General features: G+C 40.1%; 1 protein-coding gene across 1 annotated transcript in view; it reads left to right on the forward strand.

The window, feature by feature from the left end:
- LOC126174881 (corepressor interacting with RBPJ 1) overlaps positions 1 to 15,668 on the forward strand; it is a 91,945-nt gene that overhangs the window by 72,239 nt on the left and 4,038 nt on the right. The window contains exons 5-6 of the mRNA XM_049921299.1: positions 7,579 to 7,724; positions 15,483 to 15,580. Of these exons, the coding sequence (XP_049777256.1) occupies positions 7,579 to 7,724; positions 15,483 to 15,580 (244 nt within the window). The remainder of the gene's footprint in view (positions 1 to 7,578; positions 7,725 to 15,482; positions 15,581 to 15,668) is intronic.

Consider the following 15,668-nt stretch of genomic DNA (forward strand, 5'->3'; position numbering starts at 1 on the left):
TTTTGTGTTTTCTGATGACTGGAGATTGCTTTATGAGTTTGTTGCATTTGTTCAAGGGGTACAAAATATATCAACAAAAGTAATCAGAGTTTGGTTACTCTTGTTTGCTTCATTGATTTTGCACTGACACCACTTTGTAACCCATTGCCAAACATCATTTTGTTTTTATTTGATAATTATTGTCCTTGGGGTATCACAACTCCCATTTTTCTCTTCAATGATCTATAAGTTGCTTGGTTTCTTCACGGTTTCACTCCATACTTAATGAGAACACACTGCAGCAACAACAGTACAGTCAGTCAAGAGGTCACTTCATGAGCAAATAGAAATCTGTTTATGAAACATGTGGTGTTGTGACTTCCTACACTATATTCTGTGTAGCAGCATAGTTGAGATTCACTTGTCACTGACTTACGTCCATACTAGCAATGTTCTGTAACATTAAGTCTGAAAATCTTATTCTGGATAGGATTCAAAATGCCTGCAAATTGTCCCGCAAGCACCAGATTCAAGATGCAATGTCACGAATTGAAGACATAAGTCATGAACTTATTTGAGCTACAGTTCGGATGCAGCTGTGCTAAAATGATTTGCAGCTTTGCATCCCAGTGCATACTTGGCTTAAGACTGCTGCAGCTGCACATTTATTATCTCTGTATATCTTTCTTGGATGTAAACGTGGTGCTCACGCCCTGCCCAGGTCTTCTCTTTCCTTTGCCAGGTAATACAAACCAATGTTGACATCTATATCAGACTTAAGATGAACAGAGTATAGCAATACTATGTTGATGGTTTTGAGATTACATCCAGTTGCTGATTTTGAGATTACATCAGTTTGCAGTTAAAATAAGGGGCATGTTTGAAAGAAGTCATGTGGAGACTAAGTTCGTGCATGGATTCTTCAGGCGACTTTTTCCAGTTAACAGAAGCCATCTAGAACTTCATACGGAATCTGTCTTCAAATTTTTGAAACCAAGAAACCTCCTATGGTAGGAGAGGATGCCATGAAGTCTTAAGAGAGCAACATGTTGAAAAGTTAAACTAGTCAGAATCAGAAGTTGTATCGAGGCCATGAGTTTGAGTACAGTATCAACTATACATGCTTCAAGTTCAAGATATTATCAGAACTAATAGTGATGTTTTGACACCAGCAGTGAAAATGTGCATTCACATATAAGTCAGCACTTACCTTGATAAATTCTGTCACTAACTGTTTTCTTGAACTGTGGAAATGACAAGTAAATGCCAGAGTTTTATGTTTTCCATGAGTGAAGGAATATTTTTAGACTGAAGTTCAATGCAAAGGAGAAATTTTTGCACGGTGTCAAGGTAACACTGAAAATAAATTTCTCTAACACAGAACTAGCAAATTTTGGAGAAAAACTGGTGCTGAGTACCCACTATTGTCAGAAAAAGCAGTAAGATTGCTGATTCCCTTCCCCAAAACTTATAGTTTGCAAGTGGATTTGTGACTATGGCAGCAATGAAAACAAAAGCAAGGAACTGATCGAATTTGGAATCGGAGCATTGCCAGAGTCCAAACTGAATGTAAGAAAGATTGTTACATATAAGCAGTACGAAACATCTCACTGACTTTCATTATTTCTTGGTTTAATGTAAAACCATAAAAATTTTTGTTTTCTTTATTGAATGTCAATGAAACATTGTGTGTTCTGCCATAATTTAAAAACAGGAATGCTCAAACAATCTTTTCGGATCTAAACTTTTGTTAGATAGTAGACTCGGGTATATTGGTTTGTGTAACTTTCGCAGGAAGGTTGGGAACCAGTGACCTAGAGTTAAGGATTGAAAAATTTTGTTGTTATGCGACTGTGAGAGCAGTTCATTGTAAAGCTGCTTGACAAATACATTGGTGACCAAAATTAAAGCAACAAATGGAAATTTTGCAAGGTTGAATTTATTTTACCACAAAACAGTGTAAATAGGTAATAGTAAAGTAGAAACAATGTAAAAAAAATAAAGAACATAAATAACTGCAAATGCATAATGGTAGACAAAAATGTTCTTTATTTTTTCTAACTTAATGGAAAAGCACACACATTCCGGCAACTGGTTAATGTGCTCAGGGGTGTGACCACCTCTGGCAGCAGTCAGGCCTGACAATGTCAGGGCGTGCCGTGAATGACGTCATCAATCTCATGTGGAGGCAATAATGCCCTTCATCTTACAGAGCTGCTTGTAAGTCTTGTAGAGTGGTTGGTGGATGCTGACATGATGCAACCCGTCTCCCTTGTGCATCCCAGACTTGCTCTGTGGTATTGTATAAATCTGGGGAGCGAGCAGGCCATGCCATGTGTGCAATATCTTCTGTTTCCAAGAAAACTTCAAGCACCTGAGCTGTATGAGGTTGAGCATTATCATCCATCAGAACAAAGTCTGGGTCCACAGCACCTCGTAACAACCACAAGTGAGGCCCCAAGATCTCATCAAGATACCTGATAGCAGTTAAACCCTGCCAATTCACCTACAAAATTTCATGAAGAGGTGTTCGAGTGATCAACATAATCCCTGCTCACACAATTAGGGTTCTTCCTTAATACTGGTCTCTTTCCACAATGTTTGGGTCCTGAAATCGTATTTCACATTCCCTCCAGATGCAAAGCCATCGATACTCACTCTCCAGAGCAAGTCTGGACTCATGTATGAAAAGAACATTGCCCATTGTTCAACCGCCAAAATGGCATGTCGACTACTGTATTCTAGACACTCCCTTCTGTGAAGATACTAGAGGTGCACATACAGCAGGTCTCTGACAAAAAAGACCACTCTGCTGAAGCCTTCTTTACATCTTTCGCCTCAATACAGCACGTCCAGTGAGTGCTGCGAGGTCAGAAGTCAGATGCCAGTTGCCGTGCAGTACTAACATGGTATCATTATGTTCTTACAGCCAAATAACAGTCCTCTCTTTCTGATATCACATATGGTTGGCCCAGCCCTGGTTTTCAGGATACAGTTTTGTTCTCTATACACTGTCACGACATCCAAGAAACAACAGAATGATTCACATTCAGCCATGGGGCAAAATCAGTTTGCAACTGTCCTGCTTCCATTCTTCCTGTGACCCTCCACCGCTGAGTGTCTGGTAGGCACTGTCTGTGACTGTGCACACAGTGATTCTGGATGTGGGGTTACCCGGGAACACTACTCCATTTGATAGGTGCCATGATGTCATCGTTGGCATGGTTGCCCATTGCCCAGAGTGCCATCTTCCACGCAGAACACGGTCGTATGGACATCTGCTGACAGTGTGTGTGGTTATATTGTGAATTAGGAAAGGATGGGGAAATAGCAGTTTGTTGCTTTAATTTTGAGCACTAATGTAGTAATATGTTGTAGAGAGGACTCTGTATTTATAGCATTCAGTCTTCGAAAATTACAGAGCAGTCAAGTAGTTAAATATTAAACTACCAGTAGGAGATAACAGCAGATATTTAATATATAGCTAAGTAAGCAGCAACTTTTATGTGGAGTAGCAGCTTTCTGTGTGATTTCATAGTTTCTTTTTAACTGTCATGAGCACTAACAGTATTACACAGTGTAGTGATAGTTTATTCTTAATATGGTGTACATATTAAATTTATGACATATCTGGATCTTTTATTATTGACTGGCTCTGTATCCCTAAAGGTTTCTCTCTTTAATGGGATAGGATCTACAGAATATGATGGACGGATGGAGGAACACACACATACAGTGATGATTTTTCTTATTCCATTGTGTGAGCTTCATATTCCATTGCTTTAGATTCATATGTTTTTCATTAGATTTTAATTGTGGGCAAATGTGTTTATACTACTTACAGACCTCTGTAAACTATATTTGGTAAAATTTCTTAATTAGAAGTAATCTCAAGAGAAATTAGGTTAAGTTGTCCCTCAGTTGTATTGGGAAGATTGGAATCATTAAGTACATTTCTTGGATCATTACTGAGGCTTGAAACACCAACTATATTTTGTTGTGTCATTACTTAATATACTGTACAGTGACTGATTGCTTAAATTATTGCTCTTACTATTACTGTAGTAGCCACTATTAGCATTGATGGTTCCTCGAGTGCCCTACAAAAATGCCTATCACATTAAGTTCCTTTTGCTTAATCACAAAGGCCCATATTACATTGTCAAATATCTTAGATCAGTGATAAAAGCACTTCAGTACACCATTAAATATTTTATGAAAAAATAATTGATAATCTTATTGTACAATGCATTACCAGCCTAACCTCTAACAAGTTATAATTTTACAGCTTATTTTTCATCTTGATTTTTTTTTCTAGTTGTTAATCATTATTATAATTAAATGTTGAGACTTAGGCAAGCAGTCTGCAAGTTTTGCTGCTATCCTCTACTGTCATTTCCTGTGGCAGTCGAGCTCCAACATGTTCCATTGAGTTGATTTTATGTGATATTGGTAGCACTTGTGGAGTGGGCTCTTTGCCAAATTAGTTCTCGGCGGTGTTAATTGGTGTAAAACTTCCTGCTACTTGTTCTGGCCTCTTCTGCAAGTGATCGAATGTTTTTGTTTCTGCCATGCAGAAGTTTCCACTTAATGGGTTCAGCTTGGGAATCACTGTCAAGAATAAGCAGTGAAGCTGCATGTAAAGATGGGAATGAAATAACCCCTTTGATGATGTGACATCTTATCAGTCACAGGTATTAAAAATCATCTCTCATATTAGCGCCAGGCTTTCATGGCAGTTAATCCTGCTAACTGCTGGTGTTGGATTTTTGGTAGTACTTGTTCATCTCCACATCTTGTTTGGAAGATCAGGATGCTAAGAATTTGCCCAAGTCAGCTTTTCTTCTGGCAGAGCTCATCCAATTTCCGTACATCGTCGAGCAGCTCGTTGCCGTAGATGATGTAAAGTGATGGCTGAAATTCATTCAGGGCGATTGGCTGGAGGTATATTTTCAGGTTTTCAACTGAATTGACAATTCCATTTTGTGCATAATATTTCAGGGACTGACCTGCTCATCATCTTTCACTTCTCTAAGCAGTGTTCTTGTATGCATTCCTTGCCTGGGCTCCAACTAGTTGATGAGACGTGGTGCACTATAGACTATTCAAATGTTTTGGGGTACTTCCCGCAGATTGTGTGGTAGGAATGGGACATTGGTAGTGGTGGGGGCTCAATTGCGAATGAGTACTCTGTGATAGGTGCGATCCAGTTCAACAGCTGCAGCCTGCTAACAAACACATACCTTTCATAACAGCTAGTGAGTCTGCGAACAGCTTTATTAACTGATTATGTCAGTATGACAAGCAATTTGACAAGGAATAGCCACATAGACAAAAGATCAACCAAAGCCACAAGATACGAGGAAGAAATGTCTTGTTGTTGTTGTTGTTGTTGTTGTTGTCGTGGTCTTCAGTCCTGAGACTGGTTTGATGCAGCTCTCCATGCTACTCTATCCTGTGCAAGCTTCTTCATCTCCCAGTACTTACTGCAACCTACATCCTTCTGAATCTGCTTAGTGTACTCATCTCTTGGTCTCCCTCTATGATTTTTACCCTCCACACTGCCCTCCAATGCTAAATTTGTGATACCCTGATGCCTCAGAACATGTCCTACCAACCGGTCCTTTCTTCTTGTCAAGTTGTGCCACAAACTCCTCTTCTCCCCAATTCTATTCAGTACCTCCTCATTAGTTATGTGACCTACCCATCTAATCTTCAGCATTCTTCTGTAGCACCACATTTCGAAAGCTTCTATTCTCTTCTTCTCTGAACTATTTATCGTCCATGTTTCACTTCCATACACGACTACACTCCATACAAATACTTTCAGAAATGACTTCCTGACACTTAAATCTATACTCGATGTAAACAAATTTCTCTTCTTCAGAAACGCTTTCCTTGCCATTGCCAGTCTACATTTTATATCCTCTCTACTTAGACCATCATCAGTTATTTTGCTCCCCAATTAGCAAAACTCTTTTACTACTTTAAGTGTCTCATTTCCTAATCTAATTCCCTCAGCATCACCCGACTTAATTCGACTACATTCCATTATCCTCGTTTTACTTTTATTGATGTTCATCTTCTATCCTCCTTTCAAGACACTGTCCCTTCAGTTCAACTGCTCTCCCAAGACCTTTGCTGTGTCTGACAGAATTACAATGTCATCGGCGAATCTTAAAGTTTTTATTTCTTCTCCATGGATTTTAATACCTACTCTGAATTTTTCTTTTGTTTCCTTTACTGCTTGCTCAATATACAGATTGAATAACATCGGGGAGAGGCTACAACCCTGTCTTAGTCCCTTCCCAACCATTGCTTCCCTTCATGTCCCTCGACTCTTATAATTGCCATCTGGTTTCTGTACAAATTGTAAATAGCCTTTCGCTCCCTGTATTTTACCCCTGCCACCTTTAGAATTTGAAAGAGAGTATTCCAGTCAACATTGTCAAAAGCTTTCTCTAAGTCTACAAATTCTAGAAATGTAGGTTTGCCTTTCCGTAATCTTTCTTCTAAGATAAGTCGTAAGGTCAGTATTGCCTCATGTGTTCCAACATTTCTATGGAATCCAAACTGATCTTCCCCGAGGTCAGCTTCTAGCAGTTTTTCCATTTGTCTGTAAAGAATTCGTGTTAGTATTTTGCAGCTGTCATAAAACAAAAAAAAAGAGGGAAAAATATAGTATAGGACACAATGTTGATATTAAAATTCTAGAAATGTAAAATAAAGAACATGTATCACACAAATTATGTGTCAGCCCCCTGACAATCTGTTTGTCCCATGACAACCCGTTCATCAATATTACCTAAATATAAAGTTTCCTTCCCGTGACTCCGTGTCTCTCTTGAAATCGTAAATCTTTAGGAAGCAGTCTCCCCCCCCTTTATTCTCTTTATTGTGCAACTGGAACAGCTTGTGGTTCCTGCAATCCTCTTAAGCACATTTGTAATGCGATTTTTACTTCCTTGTGGCTCTTCTGATATAAATGTAATGGAATAGATGTTATGTAAGATAGTGTGTGACATTACAGATGGAGTTTTTGGAAGTGACACCCAGCACATTCATAGAACTTTAGTTGCTGGATGTCACACACGATGGATGTGCGGTGGAAATGTGCACAGATGTCAAGAATTCAGTAGCAATTATTATAGGCACTTCATAGTAAATTGTGACTTTAGAATAACTAAATCACAGTAGCTCTCCTGATTGCTCATCATTTTTTCAGCATCTGTTTTAGTATTAGTTTCCCTCTACCAGTAAGGAGGAAAGAAAATGTAAAACATTTTGAGACCTGTGATTGTACAGTACTACATATTGGTTATGACTTCAAGTTGCTGTGTTATGACATAATTTGCTCCTGTATGGCATGTAATAAATTATTTTACAGTGAAGTTTACTTTTTAAATTCACTGCCTTGGTATTCAGTTTCGATGGGATTTTTACTAAATGTAAGATTAAATATGTAAATGAATCTCTGTTTGGATTAAAGTACATGCATGGTAAATAAATATGTATCATTTAATTTACCTGTTGGGAACAGCATTTCCTGTCACTCCTTAGCGTCACGTCAATCATCTTACCAGTTCTCTTTTATTTCAGATAAGGAATGTCCTATGTATAATCAGTCATCAAGTGCTGAAAACACAGCTTCTTCTCTTGATACTCATTTGTTGCTACAGCAGATGAGGGAGGATGGACTTGCAATGAAAAAGAGTGCACTTTCTCTCCAGCAGCAGACATCACAGGTTTGTTTCATTAGAAGATAAATCATTAACAGAGCCTGTTTAAATTTGTCCTTGAAAGTTGGAATCTCGTGTTGAATACAAAGGTTTCCAAAAAATGTATAGACATTCCCAGGGGATTGAGGGATGAGACAGTTTAAATATAACTCTAAACTGATACAGACATAAGATGATGAATCCTGATTACCTCCAGCAATTATCTGTTACACAATAGGTCATCATCAGTGTCCAGTCACTTATGATGAACGTGAAATGTTCTTTTGTAACATAAAGTGTTCTTTGGTAAAGATTTCTCAATGCATCTCTTGTGATTGCCACTTATTGCTTTTCACTTTTTTCCTGACATTGTGCCCATGTGGTTAGTTACCTATGTTGCACAATGTGGTTTGGGATTCCAATAGATAAAGTCTAGTGATACTAAATGCGAAGAATGTGGGAAAACCCAAATCCTCCTTTCAATCTTTCCCTTTACTCAAGGCAATCTCATATATCATTAGTAATATCTGCTGTTGTCACTATCATAGAGCACACAAATACAAGGGTGGTTTGAAAAGTTCTCGGAATCACCACAAGAAGTCTGCACTAGCGCAAGAGTTGTTCACATGATATTCATTGGACTGTTGCCTGTAAACACATGCCATGTCACTGCTCTTCCAAGAGAGCTGTGGCAGTGACATGGCTCTGTTGTCATTTCTGCGTAGTGATTTGCAAAGGTGGAAAAAATCGAGATTTGAGCAGTGATTAAGTACTTTGTAAAGAAAGGAATGAAAGCAAAGGACATTCATGCTGATTTCCAGAATACACTGGGGGCTCTGCTCCTTCATATTCAACTGCTGCCAAGTGGACAAACGAATTTAAATTTGGTCAGGAGAGCTTAGATGATGATCCGAGCAGTGTTCGGCCAAGATGTGTCACTATTCCAGAAATCATTGCAAAAGTGCACAAAATGCTCATGGAGGATCTCTGATTGAAAGTGCATGAAATTGCTCACACTTGCCAGATGTCATCTGAAAGGGTATATCACATTTTAACTGAAGAATTAGAAATGAAAAAAATTATCTGAAAGATGGGGTGATGCAACTCTTGATGCTGGATCAAAAACGTGCTGTCGCCATGGCAAGATTACATGAACTAAGGTATGAATTGTTGCCAACCCGCTCCCCCCCCCCCCCCCCCCCCCCTATTCACTTGATATGGCTCCATCAGACTCCCATCTCTTCCCAAAATTGAAATGTTTTCTAGGTGGACAAAGATTCACTTCAAACGAAGAATTGATAGCCAGAACTATTTTACAGGCCTCGAGGAAACTCATTTTCGAGATGGGATCAAGGCACTTAAATATCGGACAAGTGCATTAATCTATAAGGAGACTACATTGAAAAAAAAAAGTTTCAGTGATGTAAGTACTTTTTATCTATTCCGTTCCAAGAACTTTTCAAACCACCCTCGTAGCATGCCAAAGAGATGTGTGGTCAGATACACATGACGAGTACTACTTGCACGTACATGAAACAGTGGTCCACGTAAGACCTTGAGACGACATCTAAATCACTTTAATTTTTGGTATTATGACTTTCTTTTCCACTAGAACATGTATATTACTTGTGTAATAATTCACTTAGTTCAGTATGTTTACTTTTTCTTACGGCTTAAATTAAACCTTATCAGGGCAGAAAATTTCCTTAATGATCTCCTCTTCTTGCATCATGTTTGGAAACTAATCTTTGTACTGAGTTCACTGGTCAGGGTTATCTTTAATTAAGATTTATGAAACTTTTAGGATGTGCTCTTTAAGCTTGTCTGTTTTAATAATTTTGTGTGTGCTGATTGACTACATCATCAGATGCACTCCTGCAGTGATGATGGAATATAATCAATACACCATAGATAAAGAAGCAGTACTTTTTGCTGTACAGTGTCTTGTCTCATCTTCCCTTGTACTCACTGCTTGCATTTCAAACTCATAAGTGCCGAGATTGTTTAGCTGACTTCCTATACTCAAGTCCCCATTCTCATTAACTTTGTCAACACTCTATTTTCCAGCACCACTTTATAAATTGCTTGCAAACAATAGTCATTGTTGTGTTTGGGTATCTGTGTGGTTGTGTGCATGAATGTGTGTACATTTGCTAGAAAAAGAGCTATTGCTCGAAAGCTATAATCCTTTCATCATAAGAATAAACCTGATAAACATTGCACTATGTATTCTTCCACACTTCCACATTTTCTGGAACCTCATTAGATTTCCGTTTCACGTGGGGCTGCAGCCAGGCTGTCTCGAGTCTGTCAAGTAAGATAATAAGGGTACGTTTTGTGCTGTGTGTAGTGCGCACATTGACTTAGTGATAATACAGGACAACAGCTTTGCCATCGCATTTAACTTGGACAGCACTGGCCGGTCAGCTGGTACAGCTAGCCTACAGTAACATGGCCAACTGCAGTTCCCACTAAAGAGAGACGAGCACAGGAGCAGTACAGCTTTGAATGTCATTTAATTTTTAAGCAGTATGAAATAATACACTGTAAATCTCCCACAATACACTCCTTAGATGACTAGATGAAAACCGCGACATGTTATAGGTTTTAGCTAACATATTATTGTAATTAAAAAGCAAGAATGATGAAAATTCCTGAGACTTAACCATAGGGTAATTTTTCTGCATAAGCTGCGTGTAATGTAAGAGAGTATTGAAGGATTTCACTGTATAGTTAAATATTGAAGCCACTGAAGATATTACTTACAGTCAGTTGTCTCGTAATCTCTTAGCTCCTTCCTCATCTGAATCCGAGAAATACATTTCAGTTCTGGAAGTGTCACCTACTACGTTGATAACGAGTCTGTCAACAACAGAATTCACGAAGCCAACGTGGTGCAGCATTTTCTCTTCTTCTTTTAAGATGAGTCATTCTGCCAGCATTCAGCAATGACATATGAAAAAGCTGCGTGCGTTAGTTTCAGTACGTCTGGCAGCTTAACAGTCTTGTTACTTCTCGGGCCAAATCCTGTGGCTTGGCTCCAGCCTCAGTTCTGTTGGGTTCATATTGTAATGGTACAGCAGCAAATGTAGAAATGCAGCATTTGTATTTTGTGCTGGATGCTGTGAAAATGGTTGTTTCTCATGTTTCTACGATATTTTATAAAACGATGGACATTCTCCAAATAAAGAGGATTTGGTTTCTCATTTATGCCTTAAAAATTAAATTGTTATGTTTTCTTAATTTAAACAACTTTTATGAACAGTCTTTCATAAAACACGATAAATTAATAAAAAATTTGTATTTTAAATTTAAACAGGAATTTTGTGTCCAATATGTAATTAGAAACAAGATGATGTGCGTTATTCATAAAAAATGATGATGAATTTTATAATTACAAGATGTAGGTATTTCAAATTGAATGAGAAAAAAAAATGTTACTGGGGAGATTTGAACCAACACCTGAACAACTGCAGTTGGTTCACATTCCATTATGCTACCGACAGCACTACACATTCGTTGTGGATTTGTGTATCAACTGCATTATATACAGCACTGGGAAAACTTCAAAGCGATTATATCTGTAAATTTGTGAAAAACATTAAGAACACAACCTATTTCTCGGCACTTTCTAACCATGTTCCACACATGTGTTTCACTATAGAACAGAAAGCAGCCTCAGCCATTTTCATACTGCGCATTAACAGTGTGACAATCAGAGCACAAAGCTGCAGAGACTGTGACTATATGTGATTTTTGAAATAAAAACTACATAGCTAAAGTGTGATTAAGAAAATGTTGATGGCTATTAATACATTTGAATATATTTAAGTTTCACTTAACGTAACTTAGTAATATGACTTACCAAACGGGAAAGCGCTGGTAGATAGGTAAAATAAAAAACACACAAACACACACACAAAATTTCGAGCTTTCGCAGCCCCCGGTTGCTTCGTCAGGAAAGAGGGAAGGAGAGGAAAGATGAAAGGATGTGGGTTTTAAGGGAGAGGGTAAGGAGTCATTCCAATCCCGGGAGTGGAAAGACTTACCTTAGGGGGAAAGAAGGACAGGTATACACTCGCGCGCGCACACACACACACATATCCATCCACGCATATACAGACACAAGCAGACATATTTAAAGACAAAGAGCTTGGGCAGAGATGTCAGTCGAGGCGGAAGTGCACAGGCAAAGATGTTGTTGAATAACAGGTGAGGTATGAGTGGCGGCAATTTGAAATTAGCGGAGATTGAGGCCTAGTGGATAACGGGAAGAGAGGATATATTGAAGGGCAAGTTCCCATCTCCGGAGTTCGGATAGGTTGGTGTTAGTGGGAAGTATCCAGATAACCCGGACGGTGTAACACTGTGGCAAGATGTGCTGGCTGTGCACCAAGGCATGTTTAGCCACAGGGTGATCCTCATTACCAACAAACACTGTCTGCCTGTGTCCTTCCATGCGAATGGACGGTTTGTTGCTTGTCATTCCCACATAGAAAGCGTCACAGTGTAGGCAGGTCAGTTGGTAAATCACGTGGGTGCTTTCACACGTGGCTCTGCCTTTGACCGTGTACACCTTCCGGGTTACAGGACTGGAGTAGGTGGTGGTGTTGGGAAGGTGCATGGGACAGGTTTTACACCGGGGGCGGTTACAAGGGTAGGAGCCAGAGGGTAGGGAAGGTGGTTTGGGGATTTCATAGGGATGAACCAAGAGGTTACGAAGGTTAGGTGGACGGCGGAAAGACACTCTTGGGGAGGATTTCATGAAGGATGGATCTCATTTCGGGGCAGGATTTGAGGAAGTCGTATTCCTGCTGGAGAGCCACATTCAGAGTCTGATCCAGTCCCGGGAAGTATCCTGTCACAAGTGGGGCACTTTTGGGGTTCTTCTGTGAGAGGTTCTGGGTTTGAGGGGATGAGGAAGTGGCTCTGGTTATTTGCTTCTGTACCAGGTCGGGAGGGTAGTTGCAGGATGCGAAAGCTGTTTTCAGGTTGTTGGTGTAATGGTTCAGGGATTCAGGTCTGGAGCAGATTCGTTCGCCACGAAGGCCTAGGCTGTAGCGAAGGGACCGTTTGATATGGAATGGGTGGCAGTTGTTATAATGGAGGTACTGTTGCTTGTTGATGGGTTTGATGTGGACGGATGTGTGAAGCTGGCCATTGGACAGATGGAGGTCAACGTGAAGGAAAGTGGCATGGGATTTGGAGTAGGACCAGGTAAATCTGATGGAACCAAAGGAGTTGAGGTTGGAGAGGAAATTCTGGAGTTCTTCTTCACTGTGAGTCCAGATCATGAAGATGTCATCAATAAATCTGTACCAAACTTTGGGTTGGCAGGCTTGGGTAACCAAGAAGGCTTCCTCTAAGCGACCCATAAATAGGTTGGCATACGAGGGGGCCATCCTGGTACCCATGGCTGTTCCCTTTAATTGTTGGTATGTCTGGCCTTCAAAAGTGAAGAAGCTACAGCCTAGGCCTTCGTGGCAAACAAATCTGCTCCAGTTCTGAATCCCTGAACCATTACACCAACAACCTGACAACAGCTTTCGCATCCTGCAACTACCCTCCCGACCTGGTACAGAAGCAAATAACCAGAGCCACTTCCTCATCCCCTCAAACCCAGAACCTCTCACAGAAGAACCCCAAAAGTTCCCCACTTGTGACAGGATACTTCCCGGGACTGGATCAGACTCTGAATGTGGCTCTCCAGCAGGAATATGACTTCCTCAAATCCTGCCCCGAAATGAGATCCATCCTTCATGAAATCCTCCCCAAGAGTGTCTTTTCGCCATCCACCTAACCTTCGTAACCTCTTGGTTCATCCCTATGAAATCCCCAAACCACCTTCCCTACCCTCTGGCTCCTACCCTTGTAACCGCCCCCGGTGTAAAACCTGTCCCATGCACCCTCCCACCACCACCTACTCCAGTCCTGTAACCCGGAAGGTGTACACGGTCAAAGGCAGAGCCACGTGTGAAAGCACTCCCGTGATTTACCAACTGACCTGCCTACACTGTGACGCTTTCTATGTGGGAATGACCAGCAACAAACTGTCCATTCGCATGGATGGACACAGGCAGACAGTGTTTGTTGGTAATGAGGATCACCCAGTGGCTAAACATGCCTTGGTGCACAGCCAGCACATCTTGGCACAGTGTTACATCGTCCGGGTTATCTGGATACTTCCCACTAACACCAACCTATCCGAACTCCGGAGATGGGAACTTGCCCTTCAATATATCCTCTCTTCCCGTTATCCACCAGGCCTCAATCTCCGCTAATTTCAAGTTGCCGCCACTCATACCTCACCTGTCATTCAACATCTTTGCCTGTGCACTTCCACCTCGACTGACATCTCTGCCCAAACTCTTTGCCTTTAAATATGTCTGCTTGTGTCTGTATATGTGTGGATGGGTATGTGTGTGTGTGCGAGTGTATACCTGTCCTTTTTTCCCCCTAAAGTAAGTCTTTCCGCTCCCGGGATTGGAATGACTCCTTACCCTCTCCCTTAAAACCCACATCCTTTCATCTTTCCCTCTCCTTCCCTCTTTCCTGACGAAGCAACTGGGGGTTGCGAAAGCTCGAAATTTTGTGTGTGTGTTTGTGTGTTTTTTATTGTGCCTATCTACCAGCACTTTCCCGTTTGGTAAGTCATGGAATCTCTGTTTTTAATATATTTTTCCCATGTGGAATGTTTCTTTCTATTTTATTTATAACTTAGTAATATCTAATACATAAGTAGGACCTACTTCCAAGAGCATAACAATACCAGTGTAAGTGTGCTGCGGCTACTGACCATTCATTGTGTTTGTGTTCATTTACATCAGGTTTATTCTTATGATGAATGGATTACAGTGTAAATGCTTTTTCCTGCTATGTGTTTCTGTGCTCCATGCAGCGGCCTGCTGTAGGTGATTGATTGCCTTTCCGTTATTGTAAATATTGCTCCATCCAGGAATTTTCATTGTTGTTTTAAACTTCATTATGTCTCTGAAAGATATTACCGTTTAGATTATAAATACAGTAAGGAAAGTTGGGGCTGGACACAACATCCAGCGCAAAGTAGGTGTGTGCGTGTGCGCATGTGTAGCAAAATTTCCACTCTTTTGCATGTATTTGCTGGTGATGTTAATAATTTGTAGCAAAACGTGGAAACTGATGAAGCATCCAGCAAAGTTTAAACCTGGTTAAGAGGATGTAAGGGCAATCTGTTTACCATTATCTGAAAAAATACTTAATACGTAATTAGTTTCAAACATCTTCATTGGTTGATGTAACAGCAAAAGCAATCAATTTTTGACAAAACAAGGTAACCGGATAGATAAAAAACTCTTCTCACCAAGCAGCAGCGGAACACACACACAAAAGATTATAATTAGAGAAATTTCCAAAGCCAGTGGCTCCCTCTTCAGACAGAAGGATTGTAGGGGAGGGAAGAGGGGTGAAAGAAAAGAATTTGAGAGGTCTAGGAGAAGGGTGGATTTCGGGAAAGTCACCCAGAGCTGTGAGTCAGGGGAGACTTACCAGACGGGATGAGGAGGACATACTTTCCTTCTCATCTCATCTGGTAAGTCTCCTTTAGAGTAGGCGATTGAAGCTGCAACACTGTGTGCCTCAACCAGATAAAAGCTGTGGTTCTTTTCATATCATTTGTTGAATAAAGTATTTAGTTGTAGAAGAAAATTTGAAATTAGTCATTACTGGAAACCCCTACATATTATTACTAGATTTCCAAATGAGATAAAATTTATATTTTTACATTACCGTTATGGCTTTTGTTTCCAGAGGTCAGTGAAAGTGGAGTCAGATGACGATAAGCTGAAGGCATCAGATGTTGAGATGCTGAAATCCCTGTCAAAAAAGCAGAAGAAAAAGCTTTTGAGGTAAGAAATATCGAGTTACTTTGCTGATAGCATTAAGTTGTGTTCCAAATGCAGGGTGAAAATTGATCATTGAATTTAGAATTGTAAG

The sequence above is a fragment of the Schistocerca cancellata genome, chromosome 3 (genome assembly GCF_023864275.1).
Source record: "Schistocerca cancellata isolate TAMUIC-IGC-003103 chromosome 3, iqSchCanc2.1, whole genome shotgun sequence".
Classification (NCBI taxonomy): Eukaryota; Metazoa; Arthropoda; class Insecta; order Orthoptera; family Acrididae; genus Schistocerca; species Schistocerca cancellata.